Raw genomic sequence first — 22,896 nt, 5'->3', positions numbered from 1 at the left:
TACTTTCTAAATGTCTGTTTCATGCCCATCATGTGTGAGGAACTATACTCTGGTGTTTCCAGGGACCAGGAAAGAGAAGAGAAGAATTTTGCCCCAAAGAGCTTGCAATTCCATGAGAGACAGGAAGCAAGAGGCAAACCTATGTTCCATGAGCACCCAAGTTCCTTGAGAAGGTGCACCCGTCATGAGGAATCAAAGGAAAGAGAGATCCTATTCAATTGGGAGGAAATCAAGAAAAGCTTTAGAGGGCCGGCTCCGTGGCTTAGCGGTTAAGTGCGCGCGCTCTGATGCTGGCGGCCCAGGTTCGGATCCCGGGAGCGCCCCGAGGCACCACTTCTCCGTCCAACGCGAGGCCGAGTCCCACGTACAGCAACTAGAAGGATGTGAACCTATGACATACAACTATCTACTGGGGCTTTGGGGGGAAAAACTGAATAAATAAAATCTTTAAAAAAAAAAAAAAAGAAAAGCTTTAGAGTACTATAGGTGCACTAGTGTGGGAGGAGGAGGGCAGCACAGCAGGAGGCTTGGGGCGTGACCAATGCACACTCTGTAAGGGTGTGAGGACCAGGCCTGGGCTGAGCACTTTGCTAAACAATACACATCCCGGGTCTAGGATTTCAGAAGGCAGCAACCGTCCTAAGAAAATGGCATACCCTCTTATGATAGTGATGAGAAGAACTGAAGCAAACTCTGTATTCACACCAGGCTGAGGGCAGAGGGCATTAAGAAGTAAGTTTTGAAGTTACTTAGTTTGAAGTCACTTAGTAAATAACAAAGGGATTTTACTGCTGAAAAAAATATAGGGAAATTTTGCATAAAGCAGTGTTTCTCAACCTCAGCAGTACTGACATTTGAGACCAGACAATTCTTCGGCTGCCCTGAGCACTGTAGGACGTTCAGCAGCACTCCTGGTCTCTCCCCTCTAGATGCCAGTAGCAACCCCCACCCCCAGTTCTGACAACCAAAAATGTTTCCCAAATTGCCAAATGTCCCCTGGGGGGCAAAATGCCCCCTCCCCCACAGTTAAGAACTACTGGTCTAGTCTTTTGAACAGTTAGAACGTAAAAATATTTAGAATTTTTCCCTTACTCCCTTCTATCTGAAAAAAATCTCTGCAGGTAAAATGGACAGAGGACAGGGGAGATGGCAACCTTTGTCTTCTTATGTGGCAACCCCAATCTCTTAGCCCTCACAACAACCCCAAGAAGTATTATTCTCATTTAACAGACAAGGAAACCTATACTTAATGTTAACCTGTCCAAAGTCCTGCTAAGTTCAACAAGCTTGAATGGAATTGGTGACAATACTCAAGGTTCTAAACACTACTGCCCTAAGGAACCCTTCGACTTAGGTAAACAGAAATTCCATGATTTTAATAAAACAAATACTAATAACTCTCTACATAATCCCATGCTAAGACGGCACAAATCCTGTCCATCAATTAGGAACTACTTGTTCAAGAAAAATCTAACATGCCACCACTTCATACGAGCAACATATGCAAAAGTAGTTGAAAGAAAGAATCACTGCAGGGCCGGCCCCGTGGCTTAGCGGTTAAGTGCGCGCGCTCTGATGCTGGCGGCCCGGGTTCGGATCCCGGGGGCGCCCCGAGGCACCACTTCTCCGTCCAACGCGAGGCCGAGTCCCACGTACAGCAACTAGAAGGATGTGAACCTATGACGTACAACTATCTACTGGGGCTTTGGGGGGAAAAAACTGAATAAATAAAATCTTAAAAAAAAAAAAAAGAAAGAATCACTGCAGGCGGCCGTGCTTTCTAAGGAAAAGCCGTGCTGTCAGAAAAGACAGAGAGGATGGACGTTGTTTGGAAGCAGGATCCAAGCAGGATCCAAAGCCAAGCATACCTGTCTCCGAAGCCTGGGCTCTCACCACCTCTGAACACACCACTCTCTCCACGCATCTCTCACAGCAAAACCAAAAGACTTGCTCTAAACAAGGGGAATCCTGGGAGTGATACAGGCCAACTGACGATCTAGGAGGAAGGGCAACTTTGGCACAACTCCTACCAACCACAGGAGGGTGGTCTGGAGCCTCAGTGGTCTTGGCCTCAGTTTCCTATCCATGCAATGGAGACATTGCCAAATGGTAAGGAAGACTGACTGGCACTTAGTAAAGTTTGGATGACAGAGAATTTCACCTTGTCCTCGTCCCTTAAATGAGGCCAGGAGCACTCTTGAACCTTAAGTTCACCCCAAGAACAAAGCTTTTTCTGTCTAGACGGGTCAGTATTTGTTCTGGTTGTCACCCCCAGAACATCAACAGGCCAAGCCCATCTCCCTGTGAAAAGAAGTACTTGTCCTCCTTCTAAGCAGTGTGTGGAGGGGGTGACAGAGCCCACAGTGGAATGGACTAGAGCTCACCCGGGAGCAACTCCTTTTTGCCACACTGTGAGCCACGACTGGGTCATTCGGTCAACTCCTCCCAAACGCTCATGAATCATCACCACAAATGCACTCCTCCTCCTCAGAGGTCAAGAAAACTCACTAACCCAAACTCTCCATATCACACTACTTTTTCATCTTTAAGAATCTAGTTAACTAGCTAGACAAGCCAATAAAACTTCTGTTAGGATTGTCAATAGGTTCATTAATTGTTTAGATTCCGTTAATTAACTGATTATTTATCCATTAATTTTATTTTGCCTTCATATTTCCAACTTTAAGTTAGTTTTTTCTCCAAGATTCCAAAGATAATCATCCTCTCTGATGTAGCAAAATGAAATGGTTAAGAGTCTGCAATCTACAAAAAGAATCCACTGGCATCTTGGTTCCATCCCTTACTGTATGACATAGGGCAAATTATTTAACTTTGTGCCTCAGTTTCCATATCTAAAAAATGGGCAGACAGCCGCCCCAGTGGCATAGCAGTTAAGTTCTCGAGTTCCGCTTCGGTGGACCAGGGTTCTCGGGTTCACATCCCGGGCACGGACCTGCTCACTGTTCATTAAGCTGTGCTGAGGCGGCTTCCACACAGAGGAACTAGAAGGACCTACAACTATGATATACAACTATGTACTGGGGCTTTGCGGAGAAAAAAAGAAAAACAGGAAGATTGGCAACAGATATTAGCTCAGGGCCAATCTTGCTCAAAAAAAAAAAAAAGAAACTTAAAAAAAAAAAAGCGGGATGGTGGTGTAGCAGTTAAGTTTACGCATTCCGCTTTGGTGGCCCAGGGTTCACCGGTTCAGATCCTAGGCGTGGACGTACTCACCACTCATCAAGCCACACTGAGGCGGCGTCCCATATAGAAGAGCTACAAGGCTACAACTATGATACACAACTATGTACCAGGGCTTTGGGGAGAAAACAAAAAAGAGGAAGACCGGCAACAGGTGTTAGCGCAGGGCCAATCTTCCCTCAAAAAAAAAAAAATGGGGACAGTAATGATATCTACTTCATGTTTATTTGATTAAATAATAAATATAAAAGTCTAATTCCAGTCCTCTTCTCATCCTTTTAACAGTATCACAGTATAACTAATCAATACTTGCTTGAATCCATTATTTTCTCAAGAAGGAGGGATGGAAAACCACAAATTTCATTTTCATTTCAAAAAGCTTAATGCTTCTACTGAGTGTTTGTTGCTTAAAATGAAAAAGGCAAAATATAAAGAAAAATAAATTACCCATATTTATACAGTCCAAATACAACCCACCACTAACATTTGGGGATATTCCTTCTAGATATTTCACACAATTGAAATTGAAAGATATTTCATACAATTGGACCCGTTTATATACAATTTTATATTCTGCGTTTTCATGTTGCCAGGTATTTCCCCATACCATGAGAAGTTCTTCCAAAACACAAAACAAAGTCTTCCAGAGTGCCCTTATCAAACATGCTGCAGAATTACTAGGAAAGTTAGGAAAGACAGTTCTAGTTAGGTGTTTTGGATCTTTCTTTGGTTCTGATCTGTGTTTTTTACCTAAAAATATTCCATATAATCAAGAAGCCCATAAACAAAAAAGGAAAGCTCCAGACTGGCAGCTACTTTGAATTTTAAGTCCAAGTATTTTGGCTAATGCTAAAATGTATAATATGGCATAATTATACAGCTCCCTGCTCTGAGCACCTCAACGTGCCCTACAAGAACTTCCCAGTGGTATCATTAACCCCATTTTACAGATGAAGAAGCTAGTGCAGCAGTGGTGTGACTTGTCTAAATATGAATCATCTGGGCACCAATCTAGGAACAGAATCCAGAACTCCTAATATTTACTGCAAAATTACCGATCTGGGCTAGGCTCATGAGGACATTACAAGAACAAATACTAGAGGGAATTCTGATAGTTCTGAAATGATCCCAACATGGGTTCTGGAGCACCCTGGTGATCTAAGGGCATCCTCCCAGGCGTGTTGAGAAAATACATCTAACCAAGATCTCCAAGCATGTTTTGTTGGCACTGGATGGTCAATTATCACTGTCCAAAACTACAGGCAGAGAAATTGAGACAGAAGGAAATCGAAACACACATTCCCAACAATCTGTGATTAAGATAGGACTGACTGGGGCCGGCCCCGTGGCTTAGCGGTTGGGTGCGCGCGCTCGGCTGCTGGCGGCCCGGGTTCGGATCCCGGGCGCGCACTGACGCACCGCTTCTCCGGCCATGCTGAGGCCGCGTCCCACATACAGCAACTAGAAGGATGTGCAGCTATGACATGCAACTATCTACTGGGGCTTTGGAGGGAAAATAAATAAATAAATCTTTAAAAAAAAAAAAAAAAGATAGGACTGACTAGTCTTACTCTCCCACCTCGGCTAACCCCACGTGGAGCCAAACAGGCCAAGTTTCCATGTGGACTGACAAGACGAGTGGGGACTTTGCAGCCTCCAACAGCCAGGAAAAACTTACCCGGGAGGGGGAGATGAGGTGGGGGGATGAAAGGAAGACTGATGAGAAGGCAGAGAGACGGTGTGCACCAACACCAGTGGAGCCGGGGAATCATCATGATTTAAGATCCGCACCTGAACCCGCACCAGGTGACACATTCAGTGCTGGCTCAGCCCTTCCCAAGCAGTTTATAGGAGCTGGGAGCCTTTAGTATTGGAGATCCCAACTCTATAAAGCTTGGTGTGACTGAGTCAAATCATTGTAATCAACAGATAAAATGTCTATCTGTGGAATTTTTCACCCAAAACAGAGGCAGCATTCTCTCTCATCCTCATTAAAGCACAAAACCACACAACTATCAGATTTTAACTCTTTTTATTAACAGAGACTTCTCAAGTCCAGGGTCTCGTATTTTCTAGGCCAGAAATTAAAATTTAAAACTTGAGAATGCGAATTCAGCCAACATCACCCATTTCAAAGTTAATAATTTCCGTATTTAACATGGAGCGGGAAGGCTGCAGAATTTGCTAAGCCAGACTATGGCTAGGGACAGGTTCAAGATTCACCACTGAAAAGCACAAAGACACAATTTTAGCTCAATGAGAACGGGTGATGACAGTCTGCACCTAGAATAACACTGATACAGCTATGATTACTCATTGTGCACCTTGGTGTGGTTCTCTTCCCAAAAGCCAAATGGAGGTTAACTACACATCACAGAACAGGATGGATCTGGTAGTGCAGATTCGATGGAAATTTACTTCTATACGTCCAGACTATCCGATGCTGGAAAAGCTGTTTCCTTCCCTTCTCCTGCTTATTTACCAGCACAAACTGAAGTCAGTAAAAACATCTTTCAAGACAGGCAGACAAACACACTCACAGATTTTTAGCTTAAAATACACAGAGTTGCTTCCATTTAGCTTACTCCCTCAGTTACTCTCCTCCTTGTTGATTTCCCCTTTATGGGCCTTGCTTAATGTGGGACTGGTAGCTTGTTCCAGTGAGGCACAGAACCACCATCCTCCCAACACTGGTGAATCAACACAGGCCTCTACAGCCCTGACTTCTTTTACCTCTCTGCCATGTCAAAGGGTGACACAGCATCCAAAAGCTAGCACCGGCTTTCTCAAGCCACCCTACCCCAGACAGCGGCACTGCCAATTCTGCTGTGTACTTCACTGGTCATTCCCCATCCACAGCAGAAGACTCGGCCTGGGGTTCTGCATTTCGGCAATGTATAGAAATCCAAGTCCTGGCCGGCCCTGTGGCTTGGTGGTTAAGTGCACGCGCTGCGATGCTGGCGGCCCGGGTTCGGATCCCGGGTGCGCATCGAGGCACCACTTCTCTGTCCATCCTGGGGCCGAGTCCCACATACAGCAACTAGAAGGGTGTGCAGCTATGACATACAACTATCTACTGGGGCTTTGGGGGGAAAAAATAAAATAAATAAAATCTTTAAAAAAAAAAAAAGAAATCCAAGTCCCCTGAAGGGTTTATTAAGGAGTTACGAATGGTTAGCTGGGAAAAGAATAATTATGGGAATTGATTTCATGTATCTGAAGGAGAAAGAAATTAAGCTAATTCAACATAGTTCCCAAAAACAAAACCAGAAGCAAGCCAGGGGCGGGGGAGGGAGGGAATTACAGGAGAACACATAGGCTCAATATAGAAATAAACTTTTTGGTAGTGTGGGAGGTAGTGGATTCTCAAAATCTCCAAATGACCAAGCAGAGGCTCCTGATCATGTGCTAGTTTTAAAATTTGTTTAAACTAAAACTCCTTGATTCTTCATAACTTATATTACACAAAGTTTAATAAACTTGAACCCCTGGGCCGGCCCAGTGGCTTAGCGGTTAAGTGCGCGCGCTCCACTGCTGGCTGCCCGGGTTCGGATCCCGGGCGCGCACCGACGCACCGCTTGTCCGGCCATGCTGAGGTCGCGTCCCACATACAGCAACTAGAAGGATGTGCAACTATGACATACAACTATCTACTGGGGGTTTGGGGGGGAAAAATAAATAAATAAAAATCTTTAAAAAAAAAAAACAAAACTTGAACCCCTGAGCCAAAACCAAAGAACTAGGGAATAAATGGGAATGCCAATACTTTAAGCTAACTCCTATAGAGACAACTTGTCAGACGTTAAATCTTCTACTTGTAAATTCTTCTTAATGGGATCAGATCTATTAATAATTTAGTGACCATTTCCAATGACAGCAGTAAATGCAATAGGGTTATTATAAAGAAGTAAAACATACCAGTAACCAGCAATAACCTTTAAAGAAACTGTTCACCTAATTTACATTAACAGATTGGAGAAATTTATTCAAATCGAATAAATGAGGGGGCTGAAAATGAAAAGGAAAGCAGAGAAGAGATGAAAAAGTAGGGAGGGGGAGTAGAAGATGATCAAAAAGAAGTGTCCTTTTAATATGAGTGCCATTTAGACGTGTGCCCTCACAAAGCTCAGAAGGCTCCACTCGGCATTCTTCATCCAGCGGACGAGAACAGAACAGACTCCCCAACAACCACATTTCTAACTCATCTACCCCGGGTATCAGCCATAGATGGGAAATGAGAAAATTAATGACGAAAAACTCAAGCCTATTAACAGGATGGGGGGTGGCGGGATCATGATTTTCTGTTTAAAGCACTTAAAGCAAAAGTTGACTTTTGTAAAACTCTGGCTTCAACATTTCTCTCTACTTCAGCAAATTTTAGATACTTGAATTTCATGACAATTCAAAGGGGATAATTTTTCATGGTGGTTCTGACTACATTCAGGAAACAGAATCACACATGTAAACTTTCAGTCAGTAGAGCAAAACCCTCCCTTCCTCAGGGCAGAAGCACAAATATGTTCCCTTTGCAGCTTTCTCTGCTGTTGATGGCAGACTTAGGCCTGGTAAGAGCATCACAAAAAGACAGGGATTTAGTTCTTTCCATCCTGTGTATTTAAATGCAAAACAGTTCAAAGACCCTAAAATGTCAAACTAATCAAAAATTAAATCCAGATCAAAGAAAATAAAACTAAATATGATTATAGCATTTTCTTAGTATTCTGCACCAAATTCTTTCGTAGGTTCAGACTCCTACAAAGGGCATGCCAACTGAACCACACCCAGCAGAAATAATTAATAACCTCTTTGTGTGTTCCAATTTTACTTTTTTCCTGTCTTCCCTCCACCTCTGGTGGAAAGAGCCAAAATGTGTATTCCCCAACGCTATCACAGGAAACAAAGCAAGGGAATTCCATCTAAATTGAAGGATGTCAAATTCCCAGGCATTGCCAAGCAGGATGCCAAAAGTCATGCCCCATATTTGGCCAAACAAAAAATACTATTAATATATTTATAGCAAGAGTGAGTAACTATAAATCCAAAAGCTATATAACCTGATGAAAGATGGAAGGGGCATTAAATTCAAGTTTTTAAGCCTACACAGGTATGCTGTCCTAGTGACACTCGAGCTCATTTGCACAATAAATGTGGTCTAACAAGTCATTATGCTCTTATCAGTGCAGGTCTGCAGGAAGGTGGCTGCTAACTTGTTTCAGGCCAGAGTAACAAAGATAGCAGCCTGAGGCAGCAAGGACACTTCACCAGAGAGGTGAGTTTTTGGGCAAAAGGCAGGTCACAGACTTGAAAGTTTGCTTAATAAAATTCAATGTCATTTTTGTACGTGAGTTCCCTGAAACAGTCTCAACAAGTCACCCAGAAACAAGTTTAATAGGCCACATGACTAAAGGAGGGGTCTCCATTTCAAATCCCAGGGGTGCCTTCACACAGTGAAGGATAACAAAGAATTCGGTCATGAAAGGAATTCCTCTCATGCATTACCTTAGGATCTGAAATGTTTTAAGTTTTCATTTTATCCTTCCGACTTCATTACTTCTTCCTCCCAGTCCCCTTTAAGGGTTATTTAAAACACAAATGGAGGTGGGGAGTGTAAATGAGGCTTAATTGGAAGCCCTGAGCCGTCGTCAATGGCAGTAGAATCCATCTCAGCTCAGGACTTCCGTGATTGAATGCATTTTCCTTTTTCTCTTCTTGCCTTTAATATAAACACAGGCGGAAATCATGGTTAGTCTAAGAACCATAGCCATCAACAGCTTGTCTTTGATAAAAATGTCTCCATAATTTGATCACAAGAGAAATTAAGTAGGGTCTTTCTATGGAAAGTCAACATTGCCATAACCCAAGATCATTTACACATTGTTCACCGGATCACAGGGCACAATAATCATTATTTTTAAAATGTTTCTTAGAAATACAATTTAGAAGGCATGCAATCAAATGGTAATGAATTCTGAAACTGACTTCAAACATGTACCTTCCCATAGTTTGTGGAGAAAAAACACTCAGCAGAAATATGGGCTCTATCTCTATCAATATTCTCTCCATTTTATTCTGTATTTCCAATATCCTCACCTTTAGCTCAAAATAAAGCAATCACACTAAGGAATAGGCAATGGCACAGCTTTAGTACTCAAACTATTTATTAAATAGCTTGAAACTCAACTAAGATGAACAGATTACTTTAAGAATATTTACTTCTGAGTTAGACACCACAGTGAGAAATTCAGGCTGAAAAGATCATGAGGAAGGGTAGTCTCTGAAAGGGTGGTGACAGACAGTGGTGGACTAGTCCTCAAACACAGGGGGACCCACCTAAACCCTGAATGCGGGCAGAGTAATTCTTTTTTTTTGAGGAGGAGGAGGATCAGCCCTGAGCTAACATTCATGCTAATCCTCCTCTTTTTTTGCTGAGGAAGACTGGCTCTGAGCTAACATCTACTGCCAATCCTCCTCCTTTTTTTTTGCCCCAAAGCCCCAGTAGGTAGTTGTATGTCATAGCTGCAGATCCTTCTAGTTGCTGTACGTGGGATGCGGCCTCAGCATGGCCGGAGAAGCGGTGCATCGGTGCGAGCCCGGGATCCGAACCCGGGCCGCCAGTAGCGGAGCACGCACACTTAACTGCTAAGCCACAGGGCCAGCCCAGTATTTTTTTTTTTTTTTTTGGTTTGCTATCAGTGTAACTAATTATCAAAGGTATGAAAATGGCATTTCAAGAAATACAAAGCACCTTAAAGAAACATCCCAGGAATAATGGAATATGATATTACAGGACTCCTACAGAGCAATGTGGTCACACCTGGGAAAGTATCCATTATAGAACCAAAAAAGAGGATGTAAACTACATGAAAACACGCCTAATTACAGGAATTTTTAACCCTAATAAATTTCCTTAGCATTAATTTTTTAATTATCCTATATACTTCAGAATAGAAAAAACAGGAATAAATACCATTTTGGTGACCTCTTCTAAAATGTAAAGCCATAAATACTTGTTTAAAATCAGTGTTATATCAGTCTGAAAGCCTGCATGTTAATACAAACGCATATGATAAACCTAGGCCCCACACACTTCTATTTCATGAATTCTAAAGGGTTCATGTTACCACTTTGGGCACACAGGTAACAGAAGAGAGGGAGAGGATAGGAATCTTTCACATTCAATGTATGCAAATATCATAATGGCCCACTAAAGATAAAGTTAAATTCTAAAAGGTTGAAGAAGAGAGACCAATTCAGTCACACAGATTACATAAAACTCTCTCAGTAGGATAGTCCACAGGAAGCTTTCACATTCACTGCATGTAAATTTCAGGATGGCATGCATATCTACCCATCCAGAGAGAAAAGGTTTACATTTAAGTTTAGACAGATGCAACCAGCTTGGTACCAAGAACACAAACAACCTCAGTTGATATTTACAAGTTCTGCAAGTTCCCCTCTGCTACCGCCCCCTCCGCCCCCTTCAGAGCTGGCCCTGCAGAGAAGGAGGTGGGCTGGTGCAGACAGGTGATGTAAGGCTCCCCTTAAGCTAACTGTGTTTCTCCCATATTCAAATCACAGTATGGCGGGCTGAAACCTGAGACTGAACCCTCACTGGTGTGACAAACTGATGATTCTGCAAATTACGTGTCAGAATCAAGAAGCTACATCATCTCTGACAGAAAATTATGGTGGCTGAATGCACCTATCTTGATGCATTTATCTTGATGCAACCCTACACTTAAGGTTATGCGAGAATAACTACAAAAAATTCCTTTTACGTCAAACTAGAACAATAAAATCCACATTTGACCGTCTTTACCTCAAGAATCTGCCAAAATAAGAGCCTCTAGCTAAACCATATGCAAACCATTTCCTTTGACCTTGCTTCCAAGCAACCAAACTGTCTGAGGTATTTGATATTTACTTGTATAGACCATTCCCAAATATTTATGTGGTTATTTTGTTTTCAACGTTGAAGGACACATAATATTTACAAGCCTAGAAATTATGTAATTCAATAATTTATCTCTCCAAAATGGATTTGAAATCCAAATGGATTTCTTTTCAGATATAGAACGTAGGTTAAGTCCTTTCAGTCTAACCCTCACCATCACTGCCAAGACAAGACCCTCACACTCTGTGTGTGCAGGCATTTCCCTCAAGTCACCTGCATGGCAGGCTTCTGGGGCACGTACTGGTGGAGGAAAAGCACCAATTTGCTAGATTAAAAAAGTAAAATTGTTAAGAAGAAAGAGGGGGACTGAGGAGGCAAACCTAAATGGCCTCAGATAACTATTCAAGAGATACCAAACTACTGAAAAGATCTTTATCTTCCCACATAATCCAAACTGGTTCTCCTCTTCCTCCTTTCTTCATTATGCCTCTCTCTTGGCTAGAGTCAAAGTAGGACTCAGAGGGTTAATCGTGCCCTTTTGAGATTTTTTTTACTGCTGTCACAAAATGCAACCACTGAGGTCCCCTCCCCTTCCTGAGGCCAGGTTCCTTTAGCTACTTTCAAATTTTTAATTCAGCAAACCAATATTGCAGGTCCCTCACATGCAGTGCAAAGGCAGTTTTGTAACAACTTCAGGATCACGGCTGTAAACAGAAAAACATTTTTCCTCAACTCTGATGCTTATCAAATCTCTAATGAAAGTAGAGATTCACAAAACCATGACCCATTTTCCAGATTTGTAACGAATGGCAATTTTGAAAAATGTGTTTATCCAAGAAATATGCTTAATCAAACAGATGGAAACAGGCCACCCCCTCGTCCCACCACCTTTCATCACAGCTTTGGTTTAATCAGATGAGTTGGGCAGCATTTCCATAGATGTTAAGGTCAGGGATTTAGCATTACGATCAGTTTTGTCACTTAAGCCACACAGAATGACACTGTAATTAAGGCAAACATCATCTAGGGGGAAAAATTAGTCAAGGCAGAAAAAGATTTTCTTTTTAGGTCTCAAAGATCCATACAGAGATTTGGAACCATGTCACACTCAAAAAGGTCGCAGCCTCAGGATTTCCATGTATGTGGCTGGCAGGGGTGTGTGAGAGGAGCAGGGCCTGTTGGAGATAACAGCACATCTAGGTCACTGATGCTGCAGTGTAGACCAATGAGTTACACCCTTTGGTGTAGAGGTGGCACCTAGAGGTGGCATTCTCTTCTGAGAAGACAGATGTGCCATCCCCCATCCCTAAGAATTAAAGAACTCATGTGACTTAGTGTCAGTAGGGACAGGCTACCTTGGAAGAAATGACCTGTCCTCCTATAGATCTACAAATTGAATTCTGCCTCCCCTTCCAGAGGGACATGAGACCTACACTTCTCCCCTTCACAATTAGAACCAAGATGAGACACAAGTTGAAGGATGAAGATGTTTTACATTCTCTCTCTACTTATGCAATGAAAAGACCAAAGACCAGCTGTAATTCTGAACTTCACTCAATCTACAAACATTAATAGTAGGGAAAAAATTTGATTGGCCAATTCCATATGGTTTCCTAGTTGCTTTTGACTAATTTACCCTGACATCATTAGCAACCACGCAAGTGTGGTAGCCTGGTATGCTTTGAAAGCTATTTTGTCAGTGTGGAAGGTAACGTACACGTTTAATACAACCTCACAGTAGTGAGCTATCCAGTCTATTTTTTTTTCACTGTCCCCCACCCCCCAGCAGGGTATCTTTTAAATAAATACTGTCTGCTACTATAGGTATAAACATACTACTAAAATAGCTTTCTACATTCCTTCAACGCTTATTATTTCTGAACGGCTAATAAGTTTTAATACATCTATATTTGTGCCTTTTGATATGCCACAATACAGTTTTTATTGCATAAACCTTTTAGTTCACCATAAGCTAGTCAGACTCATTCCAAGTATTCTGAATACATTCAGTTGTCTGTCTGCTTGGCATCAATTTTGGGTTTAGCCTATCCAAATTTAATCTCCTCTGTATCCGCTGAAACATCTTATTATAACCTTCTTCATTTCTGTAGTTGGGTTAGTGGATAAGATATATTACACAATGAGAAAGCTATCAAGGATATCTAATACCTAGCTAATGCAACATTAGAATTGACATTTAAATTTTAAAGCATCTTTTTAAGCCAACATAACATTCCCTCACAATTACCCTAACTACATTTTGAGGTTGCTAACTTCAATTTTGGAATTTCTCATTTCTCTAAAAAACAAGAATTATTTTCAATAGTGATCTTTCTTTGAATCTCTCTGCTCCCAGGACACTGGGCATGAAAGTTAGTTTTAAAGAACAGATCAAGCAAAAAGCCAAATATTTTATAAATGCCTACTATTCATATTAACTCGATTACATAATCTGTTCCACGTATTACCAAATTCTGTATGTCAGTTTTAAATCAAATGCAGTATATTGGCTTTAACTGCATTCCATGGGTCTATATTTACACACGAGCATGTTTCTAAGAAGTTGCATTTAAAAAACTGAAAATGTAATCCTATTTTCATGTCTTATATTATAAAAACAAAGATAAAATTTCATAGAAAAATTCTGTCTATAACACTATTATTTTCATAATCTATATAAAGTCCAAGTTCAATCTGACAATAGAGACTCTCCTACCTATACTTTTCAAACTTTCTGTGTGTATTTCATGGAATATCCATCACTGAGAGAAACTGATGCTTCCCCTATTTTCATGCCTTTATGAATGCCAGTCCATCATTCCAAAAATACACTTAAAAAATAAGACAGATTGATGGATAGAAAGATGGATGTGCCAATGGACAGATACATGATAAAGCAAGTATAATAAAATGGTAGTAGCAGAAACTAGGTGGTAGGGATAAGGGGTAGGAAGAATGTAAATTCTTCCAACTTGGCTGAACATTTTAAAAATTTTATGATGAAATCTTGGGAGAATAACATCCCATTTTCAAGGCCCACCTCACTGGCCAACACAGAACTCCATTTTTCTCTAAGGCACTTAACTCTTTCTAGCGTGTACCATAGTTATTCACACGTCATATCTAATCTCCCTACAGGACCCACGTTTGAATCATTTTCCTGTCATTCAAATGCATCTGGTACAACATGTTGTACACAATAATCATTCAACAAATGGGAAAAAAAACTATGACCATCTAGTGAAAATAAAATCATCACTGCTCTTTAGCTATACTACCAATAAAATTATCCTCACACAATACAGATTGTGATCATCTTGAACACACAGGAAGCTGAAATTAAAAAAGACCCATGTTTCAAGAAAAATGGTTTTCCCACCCATATATTTACAATATAACTGAGACGCTAAAACACACCAACATTAAAGTTCAGTGATAATACACAGCAGCATGAATTAGGAGATTACCAGGTATTCACTCCAAGAGGGCAAAAAGGCCTTCTGGCACCAGCCAAGACTGGAAGTTGGTGAAATTGACTTGAGCCTTGCAGAGTAAGCAAAATTTGCGGAACTTCCAGTGGAGGCACAGGAGGATCCAAGTCCTGGGGACAGGATGGTCTAGACTTGAAATAAGAGCTAACCTAGGGGAATGGTTAGAGGCTGGGAAGTGAAACTCAAGAGACTGAGAAAGAAGAGTTAGCGGAGTTGGGACACTGAACGCCACGAGAAGAGAGTGCTGAAGCCAACATCCAGGTCTGAAAACGAGGGAAGGGCTAACTCCACCACTAACCAAATTGGGGAACTCAAGATGGGAACCTCATCTAAGAGTAAGAGGAGGGCCGGCCCCGTGGCTTGGTGGTTGAGTGAGCGCGCTCCACTGCTGGCGACCCGGGTTCGGATCCCGGGCTCGCACCGACGCGCTGCTTCTCCGGCCATGCTGGGGCCGCGTCCCACATGCAGCAACTAGAGGGATGTGCAGCTATGACACACAACTATCTACTGGGCCTTTGGGGGGAAAAAATAAATAAATAAAATCTTTAAAAAAAAAAAAAAAAAAAAAGAGTAAGAGGAAATGCAGCATGCCTGGGTTGAGACATGTTGAATTTGAGGTGAAAGTGGGACATTCATGGCCTGTAGGTAACTAGAGACATAGAACAACAGAGGGGTAAGTTATCTAGGAAAGAATCAGAGAGAAAGTCCACAACTAGTCCTGAGGTGTACTTATGACTGAGGACAGAAGGAGACAGGACGGGTGAACCAACTGGAGGCTAAGTCAGAATGGGCGGGAACTGTGGCATAGCAGTTAAGTGTGTGCGCTCCGCTGCTGGTGGCCTGGGTTCGGATCCCGGGCGTGCACCGAGGCACCGCTTGTCAGGCCATGCTGTGGCGGCATCCCATATAAAGTGGAGGAAGATGGGCATGGATGTTAGCCCAGGCCAGTCTTCCTCAGCAAAAAGAGGAGGATTGGCATGGATGTTAGCTCAGGGCTGATCTTCCTCACAAAAAAAATAAAATAAAATAAAAAGAATGGGCGGGAAGCGTCAGGATAGTGCAATGTAACCGAGTCCAAATAAGAAAGGATTTCTACAGAAGGGGTGGTCAACGCAAAGTGGAGAAAAAGGCAGAACTTAGACACCCTGCCCAGCCTTAGTGATTCGGGCTAGAGAAACTCACCACGCAGCTCTGTCTCACTGTATTTTCTTTTTCTGTAACGAATATGTCCTGAAATAAAGGACACATGTTGAACTTACGTCCTTATTTAAGTAATGCATGAAGGTGAAATTCATGAAATAATAAACTGAAGAGGGACTGCAGATTTAGCTTTCTAATTCTATTTGCTAGCTAGTTTTCTGTTTGTTTTTTTTTAGCTCACATCAAAGCTATATGAGGGGCTGGCCCAGTGGCGCAAGTGGTTAAGTGCGCGCGCTCCGATGCAGGGGCCAGGGTTTGCCGGTTCGGGTCCCAGGCACGCACTGACGCACTGCTTGGAAAGCCATGCTGTGGCGGCGTCCCATATAAAGTGGAGGAAGATGGACACGGATGTTAGCCCAGGGCCAGTCTTCCTCGGGAAAAAAAAGAGGACTGGCAGATAGCACAGGGCTGATCTCCTCACCAAAAAAAAAAAAAAAGAAAAAAAAAGGAAGATGGCTTTCCAAGTGACAAGAATAACTCAGCCCAGGACTCAGTATCTGCAGTGCTTAATCCACTAGTTAGTAAACCACAGGTAGACTGAGTGGAATAAACTGGGATGCCAGTGGGGAAAAAAACCTGTAAAAAGGCTGAACCATATCAAATCACCAATGTACACAAATGTATTTTCATGTTTCATATGTTCCTTAGAAAACAACAAATAAGAAGCAGTAATTCTCTGCAAAAAATTTCTGTTACACTGACATGAATTTTGTTAGCCCTCATCAAGAATTAGCAAAAAGGGTAAATTCTTCCACGCTTTAGTACATTTGTATACAGCATATCCATTGGAATACAAACCTTCATCCCTGAGACACCAAAAATAAACATTTTTTCAAGTTCACGTGGTCCTCTCTGTTTCACAACTGGGAAACAACCACACCAACTTCAGAATTTCATATGCACCAAGAAAACGCAGTTAACTGACCCAGGGGGGTGAGGGGGTGTGTTGGGCAAGTCTCTGCAAGTTGTTACTATGAAGGCCAAGGTGAATCTTGAACTGCAGAGAAGCACGGCTGAATCCATTCTGCGCTCACTCAACGCTCCCTACAACTATAAACTCCTTTGCTCTCTCCAACCATCACAGGGTTTATACTGCCTTTCCAAGGGCATTCCAGGAAGCCCCAAAGTTACGGCACACACAGACAAAAAAATCTGGCGGAGTAAATTCCCATGATGCCAGGGTACTGGGTAGTTTCCAAAGGCAGAGTGTTCCAGAAAAATGCAAATAGGTCAGGCTCTCGCAAGAATTCTAGGCAAATACAAACAACTGCTGTCTTAGAAAGTCATACAGAATTGCAGTTGAAGAGCTTGGATGAAGGTTAGAGCACAAAGACAGGAAAACTGTTTCCGGTCTATTAGGGATTCTAACGAACCATTGAGTATTCTTCCCCCTCATCCCCATTTCAAACATCCACTTCAAAGATTCCCTGTGCAGTGCAGGATATGGAGCGATAAAGGTGTCCACTGTCAATGTGATAGACTTTCAGTAATTTTGGGGGGAGGGATATTTCAACGAACTTTAACCTTTCTTAAAGTTTACATGAGAATTAAAAATGTCTTCCTTCCAGTATTCAAAATATTCGCCACTTCAAAAAAAAAAGCTGTGTATCATTGTGTCATTCAAAAATAGAGGGCACCCCTTCCACCACATCTTCCCAAGGATTTGCCAGAAAAACACAGGTAAAATAAAAATAAAGTTCTTATGACTCACAATCAAGGTACTCATATCTGACATCTATTCTGGAATTTCTGAAAAAATATCTTATCATAAGACATGTTCACAGCAGTCCCACATAACTTTCAGCCTTTAGCAATAAGATACATGGCTACACAACCCTCTTACTCATTTTTAATTTTCTTTCCTCATAGTCTCTTCAAATACATATATTGAAATTTTCACCTGACTGTAAAAAAGGTTTTCTTTAAGGTAATTTTAGTAACAAACTAGAAGTTGGCCTCACTGGGATTCTTTAAGTCAAATGTGACTGTGCAGCAAGAAAGCAGCCATCTTCCTGCCATGGGATCTCCGTGGCTAAATTACTCACCTATAGATTAAAAAACCCAAATTACAGAATAGATGTGAATTTCAAAATACAGAAAATGCACTGTCAGTTCATAAATCAAATTAAAGAAACTTCATCCTGGGCCAGTCCCGTGGCTCAGCGGTTAGGTGCGCGCTCCGCTACCGGCGGCCCGGATTCGGATCCGGGCGCACACCCACGCACGGCTTCTCCGGCCATGCTGAGGCCGCGTCCCACATACAGCAACTAGAAGGATGTGCAGCTATGACATACAACTATCTACTGGGGCTTTGGGGCGGGGGACTTCATCCTAAAATGTGACATATCTCAAAATAAAACAATTTAAAATTTTCTTTAATGAGTGTTGTCTTATTGTTGAAGCATTCTTTTAACCCAAGTGTTCCAAATTATAATACCAAAACAAAAAAAAACAAGAGTCAACTCAAAACTGCCATTAAAAAAAAAAAACAAAAAACAAAAAACAGAGCCAGAGCTCACAATACTAATTCCCAAGCTTTAGAAAGCTTTCTCTGTCAATAAAATAGGTCATGGAAACGAAGTTTCACTATTTACAAACACTGTACATGGTTTAAAAGATCCCGGGTTTTCCAAAAGTCTTAGCTTCTGCTTTGTGTGTAACCTTATGACAGTTCTAGCCAATATTAAAATAAGTGCAAAACAGATTTAACGTACTATCCTTACGAAGAAAAAATGCATATCATGCAAATATAACCAGTGTTTAAGGAACTAGAAGTTTTTGAACTCTTTAACAGCTTTCCAACTATTTTGTCCTATGCAAATGACTTTCAAACTCTCAAGCAGGCCCCAGGAAGTAAGGCACAAGAAACTACATTTTATTAAAGATTCAGTCTAATTCTCAGTAGTAGTCAATCACAGGAAATATTTCATTCCAAAGCAGCCTCTCCTCAGTCCTAAAACAGTTAAGTTTTGGTTGATTTGCATTTTAGAACCGGATTTTTTAAAGCTAAAAGTCATAGTAAAGTTTCTCCTTTTATGAATCTTTAAAACAGGAGAGTCTTTCAGATCTGAGAGTGAAACTGGGTTTTAACAAGTAACTCATTTTTATGAAAACGCTAACCAGAAGGCTAGTTATGAGTTAGAACACTTCAGGCTGTTTCTTTTCTTCTTAAAATACCCTTTTACTCAAAGTGAAAACGCACTTGCTGGAATGTGACTTGCACCAACTGACTCTGAATACACCTGAAACATTTCCTCACTGGAGAATGGCAGCCTGCTCCCCCTCCAGCCCCAAAAACTCCACTAGGTTTCCACTGGGAGCTGCCATTGGGCCTCGGATTCTGGACAGACAAGCCTTACTAACACTTAATAGATCTTCTAGCTCCGGTAAGTAAATTTTTTTAAAAAAATAAAATTATAATTGCATTTGGAGGAAAAAATTAGAACAAGTAAGAATGTAATAACAACGGTTGGGTGGATGATTTGGCCTTAAAATCTATTTGTTTAAAAAGCATTAAATCTTTAAAATTTAAGTTATATTCCTACTTTAAGAAGAATACCCTGACTTAAGGCCACTTGAGAGAGAAAACTAAAAATAATCCCCAAACTTTGCCTTTCTCTATCTTTAAAGAAAGGCACTCCAGCAAGCTGAAGTAGGTTGTATCCATTTCCAAGGACGTAAAAGAATGGTGTAAGTACACACTGTACTTTGAATGCCAAAAAAAAAAAAGAATTTTTTCTTTTAACAGCAAATGCTTTATTAACAGTTCAAGTAAGACTGACAGATGAGCAAGTAAGGCAAGCACTTCAATTCAAATGTTAAGTCAAATCGGATCTGGCGGACAATCCTAATTTTGTGACTTAAAAGACTACACTTCGCTTAAAGTAAGGAGACACTTTACCTGCTGTAACACTTGGAAAATTGCATGTAATGCCTAGTAATGAGTCTGGAAGTGATGCCTTTAGTCTAAAACACACTTTGAAAAAAATAAAATCCCAGCTCCTTCTCCAGGAACTTCAATATAACATGAGTAACTTAACCTTTTGGACACACATTAACCACAGGAATGACAGTGTATGTAAAACAACTTTAGTGTAACAACTGCGCAGCCAAGATCAGTCTTTATTACGCTCTATAGTCAGGATGAAGGGTGAGGGAGGAGTCTGGCTCAACTAGGGAACCTTCACATACATCCCTCCACCTGTGACAGTAAGAAGCTGTCAGCTTCAGGAAGCCGCACCGCAAATGGACCCCCAAGAAGCCTCCCCAGAGCCCGTGCTCCTGGGGCCCCGGGGCCTTCTCTACCTCGGGGTAAAGATGTGCCTGTCCTCACGGTGAGTCTCTCCTGGTCTCTCTCTGAAACACGAAGAGCCAGAGGCGCCTCATCTAGAGGCCCCCACCGAGGCAGGAGGTCCCTGCCGGTCCCCTTGATGCGCACTTCCACTCCGACTCTCCCCAAACACTTGTCACAAATCCCCCTGCCTTAGCCCTCGGATCTGTACCTCCGTGCTCGATAACACTGAGGTGGCAAAGCGAGAGAGAAGGTACACACAGCCCCAGCCCTGGTCACGCAGGGGAGCCTGCCGGTGCTTAATTAAAGGCCTCGCACCGTGGGCAAGGCCAAGTCTGGGGGAACTTCCCCGCGCAAAGAAGCGCTGGCCTGGCTGAGCCGCGCACGGCCGGGGCGCGCTGGCCCTTTAACGGCGCTCGCTTCCTGCGCCCCGGCCCCTCCCTCGCCGTCGCCAGCTCCCGCCCACGCCCACGCCGAGGGTCACACTTGAACTTGAGCTCGCCCCGCGCCTCCGGGCGCCGGCGCTGCGCAGGCTGTGGCCGCCCCTTCGCACGGGTCGGACGGGGTACCTCGGGCTCTGCGCGCCCGGCCCCCTGCACTCCAGCTCACTTCGGATAAAATCAAAACAAAGCAAAACGCACACCAAAACTGCGCGCCCAGCCCTAGGGGCCGGCTGGCGCCCTGCCTGTCCCCTCCACCTGCAGCCCCGTCCCCAGCGGCGAGGCTCCGATGCCCTTCGCCGCGCGCTCCCCCGCCCGGCGCGGCGGAAACGACTCCCGGCGCGGCCCACGGCCGAGGAGACGAGGGGACGCGCGCCCCGGGGACGAAGGAGCCGCCCTCACCCCGAGGTCCTGGAGGAAAAGGCGCACAGGCAGGAGTCCGCGCGGGCCGTGGGGGCGCAGCTCCCAGTGAACCCCTTTCTCCTTCCCCTGGCGAACTTTTCTGCCCGTTCTGATGTCCACTTCTTGGCGTGGTTTTTTTACTCTTAGTTCCCACATGAGCCCCTTCCCGCTCCAACTCGCACGGGAGCGAGCGTGCACACACACTTATTCCTGTCCCCCGACGGGTCCGGGCAAGCCCACCACCCAGATCGGCCACTTCTCGCCCGCTCCCCGCACGCGCTGCCCGCGTGCGCCGCTCTTTGAGATCAAGCAAACTTGCACAGCCACCCCTCGGCTGCCCCACCGCGACCTCGGCCAGAGCCAAGGGTCCCGCACGCCCCCCCGGTCTGGCCGTCCGCCCCGAGGCCACTCACCTTCCAGCCCGCCGAGCTGTTGCTGTCGCCCTTATCCTTGAAATAGGGCACGCTCTTGACCATCCACTCGTAAATCTGCGACAGCGTGAGCCGCTTCTCGGCCGAACTCTCGATGGCCTTGGTGATGAGGTCGGCATACGACAGGTTGCCCCACGCATTGCGGCGGGACGAGCTGCTCTTGCGCGCCTGCCCCGCGAGCGACCCGGCGGCGGCGGGGGGCACTGGTGGGTGCTGCGACAGCGGCCCGGGTGGCGGGGGCTGCGGCGGCGCCGGGTGCAGGCAGCCTGCCTCCGGGCCCTGGAAGTCCCCGCACAGCCCCCCGGTGGCGGCAGCCGCCGCCGCCGCCGCCGCCACCGCTGCCGCCGCCGCCGCCGCCGCCACGGAGCCGGGCGCCTGCTGGAAGTCCCCGCTGTCCTCCAGCAGGCTCAGGTTGCTCATGAAGTCGGCGTTGACAGCGGCGGCCGAGGCCGACGGCAGGCCCGCGGCGGCGTCGGGGTTCGCGGCCACGCCGCCCGACGGCGCCGGGCTGGATGTGGCCGAGTTGGACTGGCTAAACTCCGGCCTGGGCAGCGGCCAGGTGCACGAGCGCGGCCGAGGCAGCGGCTCGAAGTCCGGGTCGATCTCCACCACCTGGGGCGCTTCGGCCATGGTGACCCCCGCCCCTCCCCCAGCCGCGGGAGAGCCAAGAAGGGGTAGAGCGCAGCCCCGGGGGCCAAGGGGAGGGGGCGCGAAGAGCCGGTCCAAGATTTGGGGGGGCGAGGTCGGTGCCGCGAGCGGACGGAAACCGGGAGGAAGGCGCAGCAGAGTGGAAGCGCGAGCCCAGAACTTAACTTCGCGGGTCCATCAAAATCGAGGCTCCTTCGGGTCCGCTTCACGGACGGGACAGCAGGCCAGAGTCGCCAGGCCGGGCAGCACCGGCGCCGCGCTCCTGCTGACAGGTCCCACGAACGGAAGGACGGACAGACGCCACGGGCCGCTAGCTCTCTCCGGCGGCGCGACCGCCGCGCTGCTGCCTGTTGAATGTGGCGGCGGCGGCTGCGGCTGCAGCGACTACGCGGCGGGCAGCTTACGGGATCTGCCGCCGCCCCCCGCCCGCGGCGGCGCGCGCGCCGGCCCGCCCCTGACTGACAGCTCTTGCGGCCAATTAGCGCGTGGCACCGCGGCCCGAGCAGCCAATGCACGACCACCTGGGCGGGGGCCTGTTTTCCACCAGGAGGCGGCAGTGGGTTGGTGGGGGGTAGTGGGGTGTTTTTCTCTTTCACGCTCTCTCTCTCTTTTTTTTTCGGATCTCTGTTATTATTTTCTGGTAATTCTCAAGTGTTTCTGTGAGTCTCTCGCCCTCTCACTGTTTTGATTGCTAGGAGGCAAACCAGCGTGGAGGCGGTGGCGACACTTTGTTTACTACGGAAGAGCAAAGCCGAGTACTCGGGGAGCCCGAGTGGAATGAGTCGCTGGCGTCGCCCCGACCTCCGCTTGGGCGCAGAGCGGGCTGGGGCGGGGGCCGGGGTCGCTCTGGGCTCCGGGGGCGCTGGGTGGGTGGACGGAGGCGGCCTCGCGGAATTCT

General features: G+C 44.9%; 1 protein-coding gene across 1 annotated transcript in view; it reads right to left on the bottom strand.

The window, feature by feature from the left end:
• FOXO1 (forkhead box O1) overlaps nucleotides 1–22,402 on the bottom strand; it is a 94,971-nt gene extending 72,569 nt beyond the window's left edge. Inside the window, exon 1 of the mRNA XM_087436133.1 lies at nucleotides 21,333–22,402. Coding sequence (XP_087292259.1) covers nucleotides 21,333–21,980 — 648 coding nt within the window. The 5' untranslated portion in view covers nucleotides 21,981–22,402. The remainder of the gene's footprint in view (nucleotides 1–21,332) is intronic.
• Between the last annotated feature and the right edge of the window lie 494 nt (nucleotides 22,403–22,896).

Source organism: Ceratotherium simum, chromosome 10, assembly GCF_057802395.1.
Source record: "Ceratotherium simum simum isolate JZ-2026a chromosome 10, ASM5780239v1, whole genome shotgun sequence".
NCBI classification, from domain to species: Eukaryota; Metazoa; Chordata; class Mammalia; order Perissodactyla; family Rhinocerotidae; genus Ceratotherium; species Ceratotherium simum.
The sequence above is the reverse complement of the archived record's forward strand: the minus strand, read 5'-3'. Positions and strand labels throughout refer to the sequence as shown.